The sequence below is a fragment of the Hypomesus transpacificus genome, chromosome 12, assembly GCF_021917145.1.
Source record: "Hypomesus transpacificus isolate Combined female chromosome 12, fHypTra1, whole genome shotgun sequence".
NCBI lineage: Eukaryota > Metazoa > Chordata > Actinopteri > Osmeriformes > Osmeridae > Hypomesus > Hypomesus transpacificus.
This window is the reverse complement of record NC_061071.1, coordinates 4,059,992-4,080,875: the sequence shown is the minus strand read 5'-3', so window position 1 is coordinate 4,080,875 and position 20,884 is coordinate 4,059,992. Positions and strand designations below refer to the sequence as shown.

The 20,884-nt window shown below is 41.2% G+C and overlaps 1 protein-coding gene across 2 annotated transcripts in view; it reads right to left on the bottom strand.

Annotated features, from left to right (window-relative positions):
• Positions 1-936: 936 nt before the first annotated feature.
• The window catches only part of emilin1b (elastin microfibril interfacer 1b), a 115,396-nt gene continuing 95,448 nt past the window's right edge, over positions 937-20,884 (bottom strand). The window contains exons 3-7 of one of the 2 annotated variants that reach the window (XM_047030730.1): positions 8,799-8,998; positions 6,197-8,632; positions 2,348-2,455; positions 1,919-2,053; positions 937-1,644 (exon numbers count right to left, since the gene is read on the bottom strand). In XM_047030730.1, coding sequence (XP_046886686.1) covers positions 1,322-1,644; positions 1,919-2,053; positions 2,348-2,455; positions 6,197-8,632; positions 8,799-8,998 — 3,202 coding nt within the window. In that variant the 3' untranslated portion in view covers positions 937-1,321. The remainder of the gene's footprint in view (positions 1,645-1,918; positions 2,054-2,347; positions 2,456-6,196; positions 8,633-8,798; positions 8,999-20,884) is intronic. The other variant, XM_047030731.1, reaches the window with a different exon arrangement.

Here is a 20,884-nt window from a genome sequence, read left to right as displayed (position 1 = left end):
ATTACATTAATTAATTTGCACGCGAGTTTTATTAATTTTTATACCGTGTATTCTCCTTGCAATTTCACGAGCCAAACCGTGACGCCTGTACGGTTCGGTAAAAAACACTAATACATGTACCGTTCCACCCCTACTGTTTAGGAAACTGTATAGTAGCCTGGTCCTAACCAGACTCTCGTACATTGCATTTGTACATAGAGTCTGGGTTCAATCCATTGACAAGCATCAACTTCCTCGAAGGCAGGTACTCTGTTGAAGTTTAAAACTATTGGATCTGCCCAGAGCCACTCTGGATCTGGCATAACCAATCGCTAGTGTTCGCCTTAGCCAACTCCTTCACCAAAGATTGTTTTTGCTCCGGCTTTAACTTCTGTATATTCGGCAGTGTTGCCACAACGGACCAAAAGGCTTTGCTCTGAGCTTTCTCTGCCGCCATTACATAACTACAACTCAAACTAGCGCACAACATCAACGTCGTTCTCAGCCACTCTGTTCGCTGATTGTACATACCTCGCCATGCTGTTCGCTGATTGTACATACCTCGCCATGCTGTTCGCTGATTGGACAGGTAAAAGTTTACCAGAGACATCTGACCAATTTACCTCAAGCCCACCGGCAGTACAGAAGCACAATGAGAATTTTGCGGAATTACGTAGGAGGGCAGATCAAGGTTAACTGTATAGTGGAATAAATTGTATATCTCTGGCTCTTAGACATTTAAAACATTATGCAGCAACATGGGTAAAAAAAATTGAAATTTAAAAATGAGGTAAAACTCATGTTCAGCTTTGGAAAGGTGAGGATGACACCCAGCTCTTGGTCAATTACAGATGTTCTTGTATTTGAGGTGTGATTGATTTACCTTACTTCTATTTGAGCTTTTTGAGTTACATTGAAGAGGGTGTACTTAATCAAACGCATGAGTGGTTCCATAACTGGATTGAGTTATGGGGTTTCAGGCTTTATAAGGATAAGAATATAAAACATCCTGCAGTAGTACAAACCTGTGTAAAAACACATTGGAAAAAATGTGGAGTATACGTTATAATATGAGAAGGTATGTGCTTTGTTAACATAATTTCCTGTTATTTAAAAGTCAGGTCTTAAGGTAATATCTAAGGACCAGGGATAAGGTGGAAGACCAGGAAACAACTTCTTTAACAGTTCAGAGGTTCATTCGTCATTCTTTGGACTCTGTCATTGTTTTTCTACTGTTTAAAACTGACGTCAATAAAAATCTTTGGTGCTGAAAGAAGTCCATTCCTTTTTCTGTCCTCTCCATATCTTCTGTAGAACATCCATTCATACATGCATCCTACAATCACATCTTCTCATACAGCAGCATTCCGCTAAAGATGGTGAGAGGTTCCACAGAGTGGGCCAGCTTGCCCATCACCAGGTCGATGCATACAGTGTCCCCCATCTGGAGGGGTAGGATGATATTGAAGACTGCCAGTGAGCCTGGGGTGTCCTTGGCATCTGCCACAGGCTTGTTCTCCAGACCCTCAGGCTGGTAGCCTCCAGAGTCCACACGGGCAATGCCATAGTTAGACTTGGAAAGGACTGCCTCGATCTTCTCATTCCAGTAACCTGTCAAGATGGCACTAAAGAAGTAGTGGCCGTCAACGGGTGCCCTGAAGATGCCTGGGGGACACAGGAACCAGGCATAGGAGGAGAGTTGGAGCTCATTGTAGAAATGTAGTATTTTGAGCACAAAACTTGGTAACTGGCCTATTCTAATTCCAATCCATTGTAGCTAAATGCATTAGGAAGAATCTCTACATAAATGCATTACAATCAACTTTATTTCAGAATAATGTGAACCATAAAATCTATTAGCAACCAAATGTACCATTGAGAGTGAAGAGGAACTATCTGTGCAATTAAGAAACCTAATGGCTCTCTGTGTTGTAGTCACCTGTCCTTGGGTTGTAGAATTCTCCTTCGTTGACAAAGACCTTGTCAAAGACAATGGTTCCTGCATTGACCATGGGGTTTGTGAGGGCAGCTGAGAAGGACAACTTTGGCATATGGGCATCAGCACCAGGCAAACCTGATTGGGATATTATTGGAGGAATGTTTAGAAAGACATTGTCTGTGATTGTCTTAATTTCTGAGAAGATAACTTGGAACTGGCTCAAATTCTGTATTCAAATAAAAATTGTCTAGAATATCTGTTAGGACATGAGAAACTCAAGGATTCAAATTCGATTCAAACAAAATCCTTGTTCATTTCAATGAGGTAAAGGTAGAGTTAGTGGCGCTGCTAGGACAAATGACAGTGTATTCACACAAATACAGTATCATCCAACAAAAAACAATTGCTAAAAAGGTCTCCTTATCTTACCTGGAAGTCCTCTGAGACCAATCTCTCCTTGCCTTCCTGGAGGTCCATAGGGACCTTTGGGCCCAGGTATCCCAGCAAAGCCCCTCTCTCCCTGGGGACCAGGTAGGCCTGGGACAGGGGTTAGTAAACAGAAAGATAACACACTTTTGTTAGCACTAAATAAAACTGTTTTACAATCAGACAGGAAACATAAAATGTAAACATGCTTGACACACATGTAAGTGGACTGTAGACAGTGTTGGGGGTAACGAGTTACAAAGTAACAGATTACAGTACCGATATTACTATTATAGATAACAAAGTAAAGTAACGCATTATACTCAAAATATTGGTAACTACACTACTTTACAAGACCTCAGGAACGCACTTTCCTTCGTTACCCAAGCCAATTTTGACGTTTCGAAAAGTTCTCTTTTAGTGACGCTTGCATGCTTGCCTGTGTGCTTGCTTCTTTGGGCACCGTTGCCACAGAGACCGATTTGAGTGACGTAGCTGCTGGTGCATAGACATTAGGCGGTTCGGTTTTAGCGCCGCAGCCGGCTGCAGGCAATCTACATTCAATTCCTGTTATACTACATTCAATTCCTGTTACACTACATTCAATTCTTGTTATACTACATTCAATTCCTGTTATATTTGTATTTTATATTGTAATTTGTCCATTTTTTTTGTATTTTATTTTATGCCCACTTTTATTCTATTTTTGTGTATTTCACTTTTTACTGCTAGTTTTAGTATAGTTAGACCACATATTAAAATGTAAGATTCCTATATTTTTATTGTATGCACCTTCCTGCCAAAGCAAATTCCTTGTCAGTGCAAACTTTCATGGCGAATAAATCCCATTCTGATTCTGATTCTGATCTGACAATGCCATTGGCTGCTTCAAGTCAGCTGGGCTGCAGACAACGCCTGGCTGCATGAAGTCGAACGCACCTATTGACAACCCAGTATCACATGATACTAGGTTGGCGTAGAATGATGGAAGCGGGAAAATGGATGAGACGGAGACAGGAGAGTTCAGCCAGTGGCGATATTCTCATTATTGGGTGTGCTTTGCCTTCGGCAAAGGCGCAACCATTGTTATCTCACATATAGATTTATATTTTTTATTTTTGCCCCCCTAAGGCTTAGTCAATATTTGGACTACACTGACAACGGCTGTGTCAAAAATGTTTGTCTTGGTCTCGATTGAGTTGCTTGTATTGGGATTTACGTTCCGTTGCACAATTTAGGAAGTTACAACAAAAAAAAATACGAAAAGTGCCTTTAGTTGATGACGGGTATTCTGTGCTAGCTACTTCACCACGTCAACACACGTTAGCAACAACGCATGGATACAATGTGATAGAAATGTTCTAGCACGCAAGTTGGAGCTTGGATTATGAGTGAAAAATACCACCCCCAAAAATGTTCTTTGTTGAGAAAGCAATTTCGAGTGGAACTGCCATCTCGGATTTCTGATTTAGGTCGTGAAAGTCTTTATAATTTGAGCGAGTGCGGGTCGCCCGTGAGACCGCCTAGTCTTTTAGGCGGCAGCCATGCTAGAAAGCGTCATAGTAGTATTTTCGTAATTTTGTAGTTCAATTTTACACAAAAAAACAGAGAGGGAAATGTTATGACGATATGACTATTGAGAAGACAGCCAGGTGGTGATATTTTAATGTGGGTTGCTGTAAAAACGTGTATTTTTTTGCTACGTGAGAGCCCCGTCAGCCTCCATTGACGATTGCGGCAGCAACAACAGTGTTGTCAACGACTGTTGAAACTCGTTGACAACAGTGTGGTCGATCTGCGTCTGATGACTATTTTCTTAACTTTGTAGCAGGGTCAATTCTACATCCAAATGGAGAGCAGTGTTTTAAAGATATGGCGATTGCGAAGACAGCCAGCGGGTCAGCATACTTTTGTTATTTGTGTAAAACTTGGATTTTGAGTGAGACTGCGTCTTGTTTTGACGTTAGCCTCAGAGTCACAGACTCGGCTCGCCTACTGGCAGTGTGTAGTAGTAGGCTACAGTACTGTCTTCAATGCCACAGCTATGGCTAAACTTGATTATGTCTAATTACACGGCTGTTCTTAATGCTGTATAATGCTCCATTCACTTGAATGGGGCTTCCCAAAGTTCTGCCGTGAACAATTTTCTCGTATTTGACTGGTGCGATGCATATTTGACCGCTGTCAAGGGAAGTGGTCTTTTTGCCTTGGATTCACGTCTTTCGTAGCACTCCGCAAGTAGTCCGGTAACTTTTCAACCCCAGCGTACTCCGTTGCTTAGCGACGTCAGCTGATTTGAAGCCTAAAGAATGTTCAAAGTCTATGAAGTTCAACGTCTTTGGCGAACTATTTCTCTGCTGATCCACAATACGATTCAGGGCCAAACAAAATTCAGGGCGAAACAAAACGCAACTGACGCAAGCAAGCACACCCTACAATTTCCCCAGAAATTGTACCCTCTCTAGTTTTAACTTTGTTGCTAGAAAGGACAAAAATATTACACTAAAATGCACTCTGTCCAGGCGAGAGGTGTCTTTCATCTGCTGTCAACTCAATGAGATTTTAAAGTGAGGCATATTTCTTTGGTCAGATAGTGTGGACAGGCTTAATATTCGTTCAAGTGAATGGCAGTTTTCAAGTGAATGGAGTTTTACATGCCATTTTGTTTGACATGTTTACAATTACAATCCACTATGTGGAAAGGCTAAGAGATGCCCTCTATTGAAAAATAAAGTGATGAAAGGGTAATGATGTTTGTCCATGTATCTTTGCGGTAAATTTGGACATTTGCTTAAAAAAATTGAAAGTAAAGTAACTAGTAGTGAAGTTACTTTTCAAATGCAGTAACTAGTAAAGTAGTCTAGTTACAATTTTCAGAAGTAACTAGTAACTTGTAACTAGTTACTTTTTCTGAGTAACTACCCCAACACTGACACTGTAAACACTATAATGGCACATGCAACATATGAACATACTAAGAACAAAAGTAAGCTGGTAGCAAATGAGTCAGGACATTGGGCCTCATTCTCGAACAATTTCTGAAGTTTCTTCTGAAATGCTTCTTACGGGCTTCGGAAAAACAACGTAAGAAAAAGACATCCGCCAAATTCATGAATGCTTGAAAATGTGTTCCTACGCTGCAAAGGTTTTATGAGCTGTGCTCCTCGGGAAGAGTTTTCTAAAGTTAAAAGCGCGTCCTCGTGATCCTGAATTATGAGGGCACGCAACAGCAGTGACGTGTGCAGTCAGAATCTACAAAATTAGGAAAGCAACAGGAACGCAAGTTATGTCCAAGCGAAAAGCAACCGGTGCACAGGTGCATCGGTGCAACATCATAACAGTGAGATGAGCAATTGAATTGTTCTCCACTGGATCTAACAGTGTGCACACTAAGCAAGGTTAATTATGATAATTATTTAAATCTGAGGATGTCTGTTATGGCAAGCCGTTTTTAAGAATTCGAATTGTTGATATCCAAAATTCGAATTGTTGATATCCAAAATGCAATTCTTGATATCAAGGATTCGAATTTTGGATATCAAGAATTCATTAGTTAAATGATAAAACGGCTTGCCATAGTATAAAGTTGATTTCTCATAACTTTATTAACACTTCAAACACAGAGAGTTTTCTTAAATGCGATTCCTTTGATCCTTGTGTTTTTTTAAGGAATCACATTTGAGACAACTCTGGCCGATATACGACTGCTATTTTGAGTTCGGAAAGTCTTCTGAAGTTCAGAACAAATCCTAGATGAGAAAACTTTCATGAATGCCAAATGTTTTTCTAAATACAATTCATAAGAAATTCCTTCCTAAATTATTCTTAACTGTGTTCGAGAATGAGGCCCACCTGTGAGGTTGTGTTCTGAGAGGCTGTGGAACTCCTTGAGCAGGTTATTGACGGTGGAGTTCAGGTCCTTGATTTTCCCATGGATCCCATCAAACTGTGTTGTCTTTATGTCCTGGATGACCATTCCGTTGAAGGTCACAGTTGCATTTAGCCCATTGACGCAGTTCCACAGCCCTGACATATGCTTGTTTAGTCCATCTTTAATCCTTGCTAGTGAGTCAGACACTTGGTCCAGCCTTGCGCACACTCCTTCCATCTTGGATAGCCTCTTTTCCAGCCCATCGGCAGAACGCTTGCAGTCACCAATCTCCACCACCAGCGTGCTCTCAAAACGGCGTACGTCCTTGTCAACTCTGTCCAACCGGTCAAGGCTTTCCTCAATGTGCTCGTTGACTTCCTGCTGGATCTTATCAAGCTCAGAGATGATCTTGTCCTTGGTGTTTCCTAAGTCAGTTATGACGCTGCTGTGCTTCTGAACTGTGTGCTCCAGACCCTTCAATGTGTCGTTAATGGAGCTGAATGTCAGGATGACTTCTGACAGCTCACCCTGAAGTGTCTTCAGGTGGTTGTTGTTGAATGTGCCCCCTATCACACTGTGGCCATCAAGGGGCTTCTGAGGTTCAACCAGCCTTCCTCCTTTAGTTCCTGTTCCACCGACTCCTGTTCCTCCTCTTGCTCCTCCAGTGCCTGTGGGAGTGTCTGGGCCGACCTTACACTGCACAGTGCACTTATCCATGTCTTCCCTCAGCCTCCCCACCTCTTCCTGGATGTCAGAGCATACCTGGGAACAGGAGTTCTGACTGGAGTCCTTGACCCGGATAGCATTTATATCTGTCTGCCAGCGGTTAAGGGTATGGAGTGTGTGGTTCTTCAGCTTCCTCAACTCATCTTCCACCCTCCCACAGGCGTCGCAGTCATTGCCTAGCATCTCAATCTCAGTGACGATTCGGTTAAAATGTTCTCCCTTCTCCCCTGTCACAGCTTTGATCCTGAGAATGTCTTGGCTAAGGTCAACAACCTTGTCCATGAGGGAGTCGCCAGAAATGGAGAGATCTTTGAGACGAGTGTCAAAGCGACGGATGTCATTCTCGTTGGCTATTACCTTCCACTCCAGGGACTTCACTGTGTCTTCATCAACACTATCTCCTCTCACTCCTCCTAATCCTCCCCCTCCTTTTCCTCCACCTCCATCCCTTTCCCCAGTTCCACTAAGTAGTCCTGTTCCCCCTCCTCCAAGACCTCCTCCATCCCCTCTCCCATCTATCCCCCCTCCAATTACTCCCCCATCCCCTCCTTCACCACTTCCAGGGCCCCCTACTCCATATACTCTCCCTCCTCCTCCAATGCCCCCTCCTTCTTCTTGGATTCCCCCACAGCCACACTGCTCCATCCTCCTATTCAAGAGGGAGGTGTTGTTCTCAAGACTTAATAGCCGCTTGTTGTGATCTGACACCTTATCCTTCACCAAGCCTAGGTCTAGCTCCACGTCTGAGATTCTGAAGGCTTGGTCATCGAAACGATCCAGGAACACTGTCCGTAGATCTCCCAGCTCCCTGTGGAGGTAGTCCTTCAGGACCTTCTCCATGTAGGCAAAGTTCTCTGGAGTCCTCTGGACTGTGTTGTTAACTCTCCTCTCCAGGTCCCTCAGCCTGCTGTCCAGTCTGTCCTCTGGTCTTCTGGTGCCTTCTATACTACCTCCACTACTGCCAAATCCTCCTCCCTGTCCTCCTCCAAAATCACCACCATTGGAACCAAACAGCTCCTTGTCCAGGCGGCTCTGTATGATATCATAGTTCTCTGACGCAGAGCTGATCTTCCGCTCGGCATCCGTGACCCGGGTCTTAAGGTCATTGACAGTATTGCAGCAGCTGTGCGAGCGGGTCAGGTCCCTCCTCAGTTCGTCCAGGCTCAGACGATAGCGTACATCCATGGCGTTCAGCTGCTTCTCAAGTGCACGGATCCTCTCACGGCCCTCTTGTTGCTGTCTGCGCAGGTGATCTACCCCAGCCTTGCAGGAGGAACAGGACAGTGACACCCTCTGCTCTAGTTCTCTCAGGATCTCCTCCTTAAGTGCGTTCAGCTGTCCACTGCTGACACCACCGCCTACAAATGCCCCCCCTAGATTGTTGCCCGTCCCGCCCTTCCCGTTGACCAGGTGGTTGTTGATGCTGACCAATGTCTTGTCATGGAGCTGAGTCCGGTTGTCCAGCTGGTCCAGTTTTGTCTGGATGCTGTGGATTGTCTCTTTCATCTCTGGTTGGGCTGCGTCTGCAGGGTTCTTGCCCCCTCCGGAGCCACCGGTAAAGTCTGGTTTGCGCATCTCCTCCTGGAAGCGCTCGTTCATGCCCCTAAGTGTGGACTGCAGGTCGTGGAGGTCCTTGGTCAGGCTCTGGATCTTGTCCTCCAGCTGAAGCATCTTGTCATTGTCTCCTCGACCTGGAACATAGTCAACACTAGTTCAGCTAGGTCCCATAGAGTACAAATGATTTTATTTGTTAATTCAACCAACACTTTTCTAAAAACATATGTTTTAGGGTTGAATACATATGTTTTTAATTGTAAAAGATGATTTCTCAAAAGACTATACATTGCATTGACATACCACTCAGCACATGACCAGAACCCGTACCAGTTTGTCCTGGTCTGGGTCTTGGTCGGGCCGTGGCAATTGGGGTTCCCGACCCAGCACCAATTGGTCCCTCGCCGCAGTTTTCCCCGATGTATCCATGGCAGCACTTCCACTCCATCTCTGTCACCATCTTGTAAGCCACCTTGTATCTGGGCCTCATGTAGGTGCGGTACCTGAACAGAGAGAAGGAGAGAGACAGACAACAAATCTACATCACATAATTTATCTTCTGCTGCTTTGATGCAGGTACACCTATCGTGAACAGGTAACTGTTTGAATTTCCACAGAAGCCAAAAGGTTTCAGTGGTGTTTTGGACTGTTGGAACCATTTAGTTTCAGTAAAAAATGTAGTTAAATATTAAATGAAAATATACCATGTATTCTAAATACTTAACATGTATTACACAAATTCCCATGTGTATTTGCACTTATTATTACACTTTGCTCTATATGAGCAACTTGCTGCAGGAATTCAATGTCCACACAATCTGTTTTCTGAGCCCTGAAATTTTGATATAGGCTTGTTTAAGCCTACACTCTCAGTCAAGGCCTTTTGTATAGTATAGATTGTTGATATTTCTGCAAGTCAACCAAGGCGTTACTGGCCACAAACCCAAAGTATCAAGCATTTCCTGCCAAATTACATTCAAGTCTCATTTGAGGTTTTCTACATTGAGAAGGAACAGAGGTGTCAAGTAACAAATTACAAATACTTCAAAACCTTACTTAAGTAGAAATTTTGGGTATCTATACTTTACTGAAGTAATTATTTTTCAGCCTACTTTCTTCTTCTACTCCTTACATTTTCACGCAATTATCGGTACTTTCTACTCCTTACATTTAAAAAAATAGCCTTGTTACTCCAATTTCAGTTCGGCTTGTTTTCATTCCGGCTCAGTAGCGGACTGGCCATCGGGAGCACCGGGAGAATTCCCGATGGGCCGAAGCACATCTGGGCCGGAGGGCTGCTTGCCCTATAATTAGTTTTATTATTAATTAAATGTTTTGCAGAAGATTGAGCTACACGGTTGGCCAGCAACACGGTTAGCCGGCCCCCCTTTCCCCCAGGACGGTTGGTCTATTCTAAATGAACGTCTATGCAGCCCTTAGTGCCACAACAGCGACAATGACAAATCGTCAAATCGAAGCTTCCAATTGAGTTTTCTTTGTTTGACCTGGCTGTTTTCAGAAGATGCGATTTGCAGGCTCACGCCAGGGCTGGTTCACAGCTGAGGAGAACAACGTTCTAGTCAGGGCTATAACAGATATAAAAAGTGACATTGTATGGGAAAGGCAGAGCAGTTTTCTCATTGCACTAAATTGCCTGCTCATGCTGCTCATTCAAATTCTTATTTTCATATATATATATTTTCTTTTAATTGTTGTATTTTTTTATTGTTTAGTTCTTAGAATTAGTTTAACTATTGAACTTTTTAACTTAATTTAAGACTCGTATATGTTTATTGATGGCACCTTCCTTCCAAAGTAAATTCTGTGTTTGTGTAACATAAGCTACATGGCGAATAAACCAAATTCTGATGGAGATTGGAGAAGAAACCCACCCCAAATTAGCTTCGGTTAAACGTGGAGGAAATTGCAAAAAGTTCACATACATAGAGATTTCTCATGACAATATTTTTATAATCATTGAAGAAATGTAACACTCCATAAATCAAAACAATGTAACGTGCCTTCACAGAAAGAAGACCCTGGCCTCTTCAGCAGTGCGCACGGACCAAGCTTGCACCCTTAAAATAGCATCTGAATAACGCGCCATTGACTTTAGACTACGTTTTTCCTGGTTAGTGGTGGAATTGTTTTAAATTGCAAAATAGCACCACGGAACGTTAGCGCCGCAACACGCCCCTTTTTTTTGCTGAACCGCCCCGGGAGCGCAAAGTAATTCCCTTATTTACCGATGTGCATCTGTGGAGGGAAAAGTCAGCTTTGCGTTGAGTGCAAACTAGGAATGATACTTGCGTCGTTGACAAAGTCAATTGCGCTGGGTGCAAGATAGGGTGTTATGTTAAACACACATATCTAGGATAAGTCAAGAAAGCAGGATCCTGGAATTTGATGGAGTGTGAATATTGTTTTCTTTTTTTTTTTCACTGCGGTGAAATAACCGTTGCTTGTCGCTTCTAATGATTAATAAAAAACAATCACAACTCTCTTAAGGCATGAAACAGTCTAAAATCTTGGAAGCCGAATATCTGGGCTACAGCTTTGCCCCCATTCAGATACGCATATCTTCAACTATTTTCAGATTTCAATGTATGACACATCATTTGAAAGCTTACAATCTGCACTTTCACAATCTGTAAAAATACATACATACACTAACACGGGTTCATACATCACAAAAAATGCACACTCGCACACACATTAATTCAGTCTCTGAATTTAGCTTTTGGAGTAATGGGCCGCTAGGGAAATCACTTAGACTTTAGGCGTGTTTTATAGCACCACCTATGGCTTCTATTCTATAAAAAAAAAACGTAATTATTCGTAAGTATGCAGTGGCACAATTACACATCTGACGTTGATAACAAACCAAACCATTTCAAAATCTGTTGAAAATTGAGCAAGTTAAGGTCATTTAAAAAGTACATGTAGCACCAACACAATGTTATGGGGGAGCGAGTTGACTGTAGTAGGGCTGGGCGATAAATCGATAAAAATAACTATCGAAGTAAAGACTTCCCTCTATAAAGATATCGTAACATTAATTCGTTTTCAATAATATCGATAATGTCGATAGAGAATAATTTGAGCAGCAGTCCATTTAATTTCTGTGATGCAGCAGGAAGTGGCGGAGAAATGTTAGCCTACGCTCACTAGAATATACTGAGCACCTCGAGTGGAGTAGCTAATGTTAACCGCGGAAAATTAGTCTTATTGCCGAAAACAGTGGCAGCGATAGCCATGGCGAGGGGGCAACTTCCAATGAAGAAATTATTGATAAAAAGGGTTCGTCTTCTTCAGTTATTTGGAAGTTGTTTGGCTTTTTGAAATTCGACAAAGAGCAGAGCAATGCTCTGTGAAAATTTGTGAAGTACTGTAAACAAACAGTTGGCTACCAAGTCTGGTAATACGACAAACTACAAATGTGGACTTCTTGTTGACCCCGACCTACGGTCTCGGTTTTAACAAATCTCTGGTTACAAAGGTGTTGGTAGATCTGTCGAAAAGTCCATATTTGTTTTTTATATAATATAACAACACGTAGGAAAATCCCAAATCAAACACGACGAATCTGGAGCAGACGCCATGTTGTCAACATCTCCAAGGCAACCGCTTGCTATTTCCTGGAACGTCTCTTGACCAATAACAGCGTATTGGTCCAATTATAATACTAATTTATAAGAAACCTTTTTTACCACCTGAAGCAAAATCACTCGTTGGAACATGCAGAAAGTGTGAGTTTGCGCCAAGGCATTGATAGGTAGGCTAGTGATAAAATTCAAGGTTTTAAAAAGCTTAAGTTACCTGTCACCAGGTACGTGCTCCCTGGCCGCAAACATTTCTCTCACACCGCTCTGCCTAAACTTAGACTTATTTAGCTACTACAGATCTGTGGTCGATCGTTTAATTATCGTTATCGAATGTAAATATAAATATCTATATCGAGAATTTTTTACCCATATCGCCCAGCCCTAGACTGTAGCAAGATGGCCACCATGTGTGTTCTACTCCGTTGGCCGGCAATGCGGATGAGACATGATTTGAGACATGAAGGTGACCACCTGTCCCGCTTTGTGTTGTGTCGCACAGCATTTCACCCCATGTCCCGCACGTCGCATATTGAAAATGCTTTGTGATACAGCGCAAAGAGGGACACAAGGTCACCCTACTTGACACGCGTGAGCTTGAGACGCACACACATCCTTTCTAGAAATGGTGTGCTGACCAAGCCCCCATCCTTGGTCTTTAGCTCCTGTTTCATTTCGCTTCCAATCGCAGCTCGCGTTACGAATATAAATTATTTTTCGGCGTCCGTTGTTGTTTTCAACTGGAATCGCCTGACAGCCGTGTTGGAGGCAGCCACGTTCGGTAAAGTCCTATTTTTACACATTTTAAGCTAGAATCAATGATTGGGTTTGTGAAAGTATACTACTCTTGAATTATGGTGATGGTTTGAGCACTTTGAGACCTTTAGATTGTGAGTTTGAAGTGACGGAAAACCGAACTAAAAAAGTAGCTAGCTTTTTCCCTCTGTAATTAGTGAATTATTTAGCATCTCGGCGAATTCATCAAAAAGGTAGAGGAGGGCAGGTATTAGGAGAACAAGCGATTCCCCACAGATTATACAACATGTTTTATATTGTATTACAAGCTGGACCCCGTCAAACAAAACAGTTCTAAAACCACTTGAATCTTTATACAAAAGTGCCCTAAAAATCCATGATAAAAAGTCACGGTGCGACCATCATTGTCATATACTCAATAAATATGACATTTTAAACTTTGAGTATCTGATAATGCACTCAAATGTCTTCTTACTTTTTTAAATTATTCACAATGTTGCAGCTCCCCCCTTAAAATATGTATGTAATGTATGTAAAATATGTAATATATATGTTGTACTCTGCTCAGAGAAGTCAGTAAGAACAACCAGATCTGTTACAAGGGGTGAATGTAGTATACCCCAAAGCAAAACTGCATTTGGGAAGTCATAAATTTCTTGCACTGCCATGACTCAATGGAATACTCTGCCAACAGACATTATTTCATGTATAACTCCCCATGCCATCTCACAACTTGCAAAGTATTGGCTATTGTCAAAACAAGTGTGTACACACTTATGATTTGTTGATCTTGTGACAGTGTTTGTTTGTGTGTGTGTTGCTTGACCTGTCTTGTGGAATCTGCTTCCATGTTTTTATTTATCTATTTTATGTTATTGTCTGTTATTTTACTTTGCCCAGGGACTACAGGTGGAAAATACCAATCTGCTAGAACCTGGCACAATGCATATTCTCTTGTTGTACAAGATAAATGTATTATTGTGCGCTGTCCCTGTCTTGAAATAAATACAATTCTATTCAATACAAAATATCTGAAAGGAGTGTATTAATGTAAATGTCCACATTGCCTCAATATCTTTGTGTCAATAAATCATTTATAATTTTGACTGATGGTTTTTCAAACCTTATTGGCTTCAAGGTGACGTCATTCTGATGAACCGTGCGCGAGTTCATGCAATTCTACCTTGAAATGTCAACCATCTCTTAACCTTATTCCCAAAGCTGACCAAAGCTAATAGTTTGCCCTTTCTGTTCATAAAATCTCAACAGTTGATGTGTAGCAGAGAGGATAAAGAGACTGACTTGTCAGTCTTTCTTGTCATTATGCTCATGAGTTCAAATCCCCATTCAGCCTACTGTTGTTGGCCAACTACATGAAGTAGTTTTGCTCTCGTTGGCCAACTCTTGATCTTCTATAATGTACATTTTTATAATATTTTCCCATCTTGCGGAGAAACCTGCATTGCTGCTTGCAGTTATATTTATTATTATCATTATGCTGGGTCCATGGGAGTGAATGCCAGCCCCTAGACCAGTAAAGTAAAACGTTGAGAAATGTGGCAAGTTGAAACTACTCTGCACTAGTAATTACCACACCAAAAATGGCCCATGTGAGACAATAGATGGCGCTACAGGCCATGCCACAATTTGTCCTTTTTCAAAGTGATGCCTAGAAGTCAAACAATTCTGAAAATGTGTACATATGCTTTATTTTTCATGAGGAACAAAAAAGCCTAAATAAACCATAACGGTTCTTGGATTTTTCTGTATAATGAAAATATGTCCAAAAATCTACTCCTCATGAACCATAGCTTCAATTGACTTAAAACGTGGTATGTGTGTGTAGGATACATCTCTTTCAATTTGATGTTTAGCCAAAATGAATGTAATACAGATTTATTTGCATATTGATAAATTTACACCTGTTGCATATATTTCTAAATATATATTAGGAAATTTAGCAATTCCACACATGAGGAAGACACTACAAAATGTTAAGATGAGCAAAGGAAACCTCGTAATCTCCAAAATGATTTAATTAAAGGGAAATATAAGTTTTTTCTAACGCTAAAATATTGGATATTTCTTTGGAAGACTCTTGACAATGTTTAGTACACAAATCTGAAAAATAGTTCAATGTAAAGGCCCCGTCACACCATAACGTTCTGGTCAACGTTCTCTGAACGTTCTAATCGTTCAATTTCAAGCATTCTAAGGCGAGGTGGACACATCTGGCGTGTGATTAACCTGTGACTAATGCATGACTAGCGTGGGACTGGTGCATGACTAGCGTGGGACAGCGAACAAGTACCCCTGAAAACTATTAGCTTGTGATGACGTGTGCCTGGCGCACAACGAATGATTAGTCAACTTTGGACGAACGTGTTGAGGGTGTGACTAAAGTGTGAATACCGACAGAGTAGCGTTTTGCTGGTGTGTGGGTTTTATGGTCAAACGGCTATAAAACGCTGGATGAATAACAACCAAGTAACGCTAGACTAACGATAGCCAAACGCATGCAACGTTAGTCAAACTTTCCACAAAGGTTCTTTAGTGTTATCCAGCATTTAAAATTAAACGTTGAAGAACGCTGGTCTCCATGAGAACTTTTGTGCATGTAAAAAACTTTTTTTTTCGTGCTTTATCTTGTTTTTATGATCTCTTTAGCACCACCCTAGTGGCTCCCTGGAACTTAAAAAAAAATATGAAAATGGAAAAAGATGGTGTTAACATATTTTTTGTTTTAACCTCTTAAGGAGTAGCGTCACAGATATGTGATAGTTCGAAAGCGGTCCCCACAGCATACCGTCACGTGTGATTCTGAACATTCCAACCTATTATTTTCCAATAGACAAAAACTATATGACAAAAGCATTTCAGCCTGACGTTACAACAACAAATATATTACTTCCGGGTGGATAACGTCGATCTTGGGTGGCGATAGTAAACCTTAAAAAGCCATTGAAGCCAACAGGATTTTCCATGTAATTTAACCACAAACACGTTTTATGATTATTATGATTATAACATGTTTCATGATTATGATCTTGTGAACTGAAAAATGAGACCTTCCCGATGTTGTTGCTGTTGATATTGTTAGCGAATAATGGTAATATTGTAACGGTGTATCAAACTCGTAGTGACTGAGATCGCTAGCTAGTTACTGTTGTACTGTAGTTACAATATCCAACTTATCAATTAAAGATTTTCTAGACTGCGTGAGCTGTCTAGCTATCTGTCTGGACACAATAATTTCACTTTGGGAGTTAATAAAGTACCTATCTATCTTATTGACTATGGAAAATGTATCATATGGCTTCAAATTTTACAATGAGGTGGCTAACAAGTAACTCTAGCAGGAAGTAGCATGGCTACAAGTGTTATGCTAGGTTGCTAGGTAACGGAAGCTGGCTAGCTTTTTAATGAATGCTCATTATGTATTTGTAGCCTACTTATACTTTTGATAGTATGGTAATATAGATAATATCTGAGTGTGCACACGGCCCTGCCAACTCTTGTCCTTTAATGGGAATTAAAGGGGCGTTTACCTATGCTAAATAGGAGCAGCAGGGCACAAGCTTTCTACTTACGACATACTGGGATTCATCATTCTATGACCACACCTGCGCACAATTCTGCTGGAACACATCATGAACACAAATGCATCACGGGCACTGTGCCCTAGTGAATACAGCAACGGGAACAATGCTCGCACGACTTTATAAAGGATGCATGTATTAAAGTTATGTATTGTGCTTACTAAATTGATGTCTTATTAACTTAGAAGTGTGCTCAGGCTTAAAACATTGTGTCTCACACAGGGTGTGGGAAACAGGCTGTATTTTGTGTTGTTATCTCTCCATTTCAGAAGCAACCTTGAAACCGGGCTGAGAGAGCACCCGAGCAGGTGGGATGCGTAGGGAAGAACAAACTCCCTGATACACGAGAGAACAAGCTCAACCCTTTTTTGATGTTTCTGTTTCAATTGCACTGTATAATATATGCTGGGGCAGGGACAGATAGCCAGTTGGACTTCGTGAACCAACCCAAACTCTGTTGCGGGTAGGGAAACGTAGACAACCCCAGAGCTCTGTACTTGTTGATTTCCAACTTCTGCATTAAAGCTGATATTATCGGACCTCTGCGACTCCAGACCACTCTTTTTAGAACAAATATTTGTGTCATTGATTACCATCATTACATATTGGATTAGACACAGTAAATTTAAATCCTTCACTACTCAGCCCTAAAGTACCCTTCAAATGGTCCTCGGAGTGTGACACTGCATTTGGGTCAGCTAAAGCGCTGCTCTGCAGTAGCCCTGTCCTTGCTGCGCCTAACTTTGAGAAACCATTTAAGCTGGAGGTCAACGCTAGTATGGTAGGGGCGGGTGCTGTTTTTCTTCAGGAAGATGATGAGGGAATGAATCGGCCAGGTAGTTTCAGGAAGTTTAATCCGTGTCAGTCAACGTACCCTACTATAGAACAAGTTGATTGGGTCTAGTGCTGTACCTGTTGTGGTCTTTACCGACCATAACCCATTGACCTATGACAGATGTACAACCAGAATCGCTGCCTCATGCGATGGGCTCTGATTGTGCAAGAGTTTCGTTTTGTGCATTGGTTATGTTAAAGGGTCCAGTAATGTGGTGGCCGATGCCTTGTCGCGCGTTCACGAGTGACGATACCGCCTGGGACTTGCAGATTTGGAAGGGGGTTTGCTTTCAGCTGTGTTACACCATATTTAAGCCTGAGTGGTTGTCTAGCTAGGGAGCATGGTGACTACTATCTGGTTTGGTTTTGTCTGTTTGCTGCCTTATGAAATTGTGCACCGTGTTTCTTCAAATAAACTCCGCCCTCGAATAAACGCTGCACCAAAATGAACATTGTGTAATTAACGCCGGCCTCGATTAAACGCCGCACCCAAAAAATCTGAAAATTGTTATTTAATTGGTTAAATTAAAACACAGTATTTATTACACAAGTAAATCACAAGTGCATTATAATTCCCTCGAAGAACTGGCAGACAAGTGGCTTTCTTGCTACTGGTTTGAAGCTTCTTCCAAATCCACCGTGAAAACGAAACCCACAGTAAAACGAGAAAATTAGCTTAATATGAACATACAATGACATGCTCAGCATGTAAATAACGTTCACCAAAGTAAAATACAGACCCAAAACAACATACCTTATTGGCTGCATGCTGTACACAAGGGAATAGAGGTTTCCTTAGATCGCTAACATCCGATCAACAACCTTAAACTTTTATCGGAGCATTAAATTGTCCGTGCTTCGTTTGCTGTTAGCTTGTCAAGTCTCTTACTCATGAGAGTTCCAAAAGTTAAGTTAATACTGAATGCAAGTATATCATTCTAAATTATGAAATTGTTTGAAAACAAATCAATCAATCAATCAAAATGTATTTGTACAGCGCATTTCATTCACAGAGGTAACACAATGCGCCTCACAGTAAGAAGGGGGAGGGGGGGTTAAAAACACAAATAAATAAATATTGCATACATGTTAAATAAATACATTTTACAGTGAGTGATAAGCAAGATCAAAGAGGTATGTCTTAAGTGTATGTTTAAAAGTTTCAACCGTTTTAGCCATTCTAATGTATTCTGGCAGAGTGTTCCAAAGGCTGGGAGCATAGAAACTAAAAGCTGCTTCCCCATGTCTCTTTGTCCTGGCTTTTGGACCTGTTAGGAGTTCAGTACCGGAGGACCTCAGGGATCTATTGGGTGTGTACCTTGAGAGCATGTTTGCAATATATAGAGGTGCATGATTATGGAGTGATTTATAGACTAGTAGGAGAATCTTGAACTCTATTCTAAAACTAACAGGTAACCAGTGCAGTGATTTTAATACTGGTGTGATGTGCGCTCTCCGTCTTGTTTTAGTAAGGACTCGCGCTGCTGCATTCTGTATTGTTTGTAGCTGACTAATGGCTTTTTTTGGTAGACCAAACAAAAGCAAGTTAAAGTAGTCTAGCCTGCTAGTGATAAATGTGTGCATCAGTCTTTCAGTGTCAGCCTGAGCGAGAAATGGTTGCACCTTAGCAATGTTTCTTAAGTGATAAAAAGACGTTTTAATTATATTTTTTTTATGGGTTTCAAAATTTAAATCTGAGTCAAATATGACGCCTAGGTTTCTGGCTTGGTGCTTGGTGTTAAGTGCTAGTGTTTTTAAGTGTGCAGATAGTTTCTCTCTTTTGTTTTTTTCACCAATGACTAATACCTCTGTTTTATCTTGGTTGAGCTGGAGAAAGTTTTGTGACATCCATACATTTACATCAGACATACAATTGACCAAACAATCAATAGAGCTGTAGCTATTGGGTGTTACAGAAATATAAAGCTGGGTGTCATCTGCATAGCTATGATAGTCAATGTTGTGCCTCCTAATTACACTACCGAGGGGTAGCATGTACAGACTGAAAAGTAAGGCCCCAGAATGGATCCTTGAGGGACCCCACAGGTCATTCAAATGTTTTTTGAGATGTGGTCTCCGAGGGCGACAAAGTATTCTCGGTCAGTTAGATAGGTCTTAAACCAGTTTAGGACCGGGCCAGCGAGGCCAACCCAATTTTCAAGTCTATCCATAAGGATATTGTGATCAACAGTATCAAAGGCTGCGCTCAGATCCAGAAGGGCCAGGACAGATAGTTTTTTGGAATCAGCATTAATCCTGAGATCATTTACAACCTTGACTAATGCCGTTTCTGTGCTATGATTGGAACGAAAACCAAATTGGAAAGTGTCAAATGCACAGTTAACATCTAGGAAATCATTTAACTGTTTAAAGACAACTTTTTCCAGGATTTTGCTTAAAAAGGGAAGGTTGGAGATGGATCAAAAAATGTTTAGAACTAAGGAGTCAAAATGTATTTTCTTCAGGAGGGTCTCACCAGGGCCGTTTTAAGTTCAGATGGGAAAATACCTGTAAGCAGGGAACAGTTAATAATGGCTAGAATGTCCTTAGACACAGAGTCAAAGATGGTCTTAAAAAATTTGGTTGGTATGGGATCAAGAGGGCATGTAGATGGCTTCAGTTGTGACACTACCTTGCTCAGCATTTCTATATCAGCCAGTGCAAAAAAGCTCATGCTGTTACAGCATGGTGGAAGGGGATCAGGGAACAAGACATTTGGAATTCCTTGAGCAATATTTTTCCTAATGTTCGTTGTCTTATCTCTGAAGAATGCTGCAAATTCCTCACATTTGGAGGTGGAAAAGAGACTATCAGCTACTTTAGGTGCAGGATTTATTAGGCTGTCTATAGTTGAAAAAAGTACCCTGGAATTGTTAGAATTTGTAGATATCAAATTAGAGAAATTATCCTTCCTAGTATTTCTTATTGCTTTATTAAAGACTGAAAGTTGATCCTTAAAGATATCAAGGTGGACCTGTAGCTTGGTCTTTCTCCATGTACGCTCAGACCTTCTGCAGGATCTCTTAAGTTTAATAATTTCCTAATTTCTCCATGGAGCTTTTTGTTTGACTAAAACCTTTTTTTGTTTCAATGGTGCTACAGAGTCAAGTGCTGTCCTTAATTTTGTATTTAGAGTAGTTACTAGATCATTAACAAATGATGGCCCCGCATCTGGGGTTTTGGTACTAGTTATGTTCATCATTACTTTGAAATTCTCAGCTGCTGCAGAGTTAAGATAGCATTTCTTAATAAAACATTCAGCACTATTTTTTACTTTAGGTACCAGTGCTGTAAAGAAAATACAAAAGTGGTCAGAAAGAGCAAGGTCACAGATAGATGATATAACAGTTGTAAGACCCTTTGTAATTACTAGATCAAGGGTGTGGCCAAGGTTGTGAGTAGGTTCAGTGATGTGTTGTGTAAAGTCCATGGAATTATAATGATACATTATAATAATGTAATTGCGACAATTACATGTAGCCTACAATATTGCGAGGTAGCTGACTTCACCACTGGCAAATAAACCGCCCTCTAATAAATGCTGCCTCAAATAAACACTGCACCAAAAATGATCATTGTGTCCTCTCCTTCGGGAGGC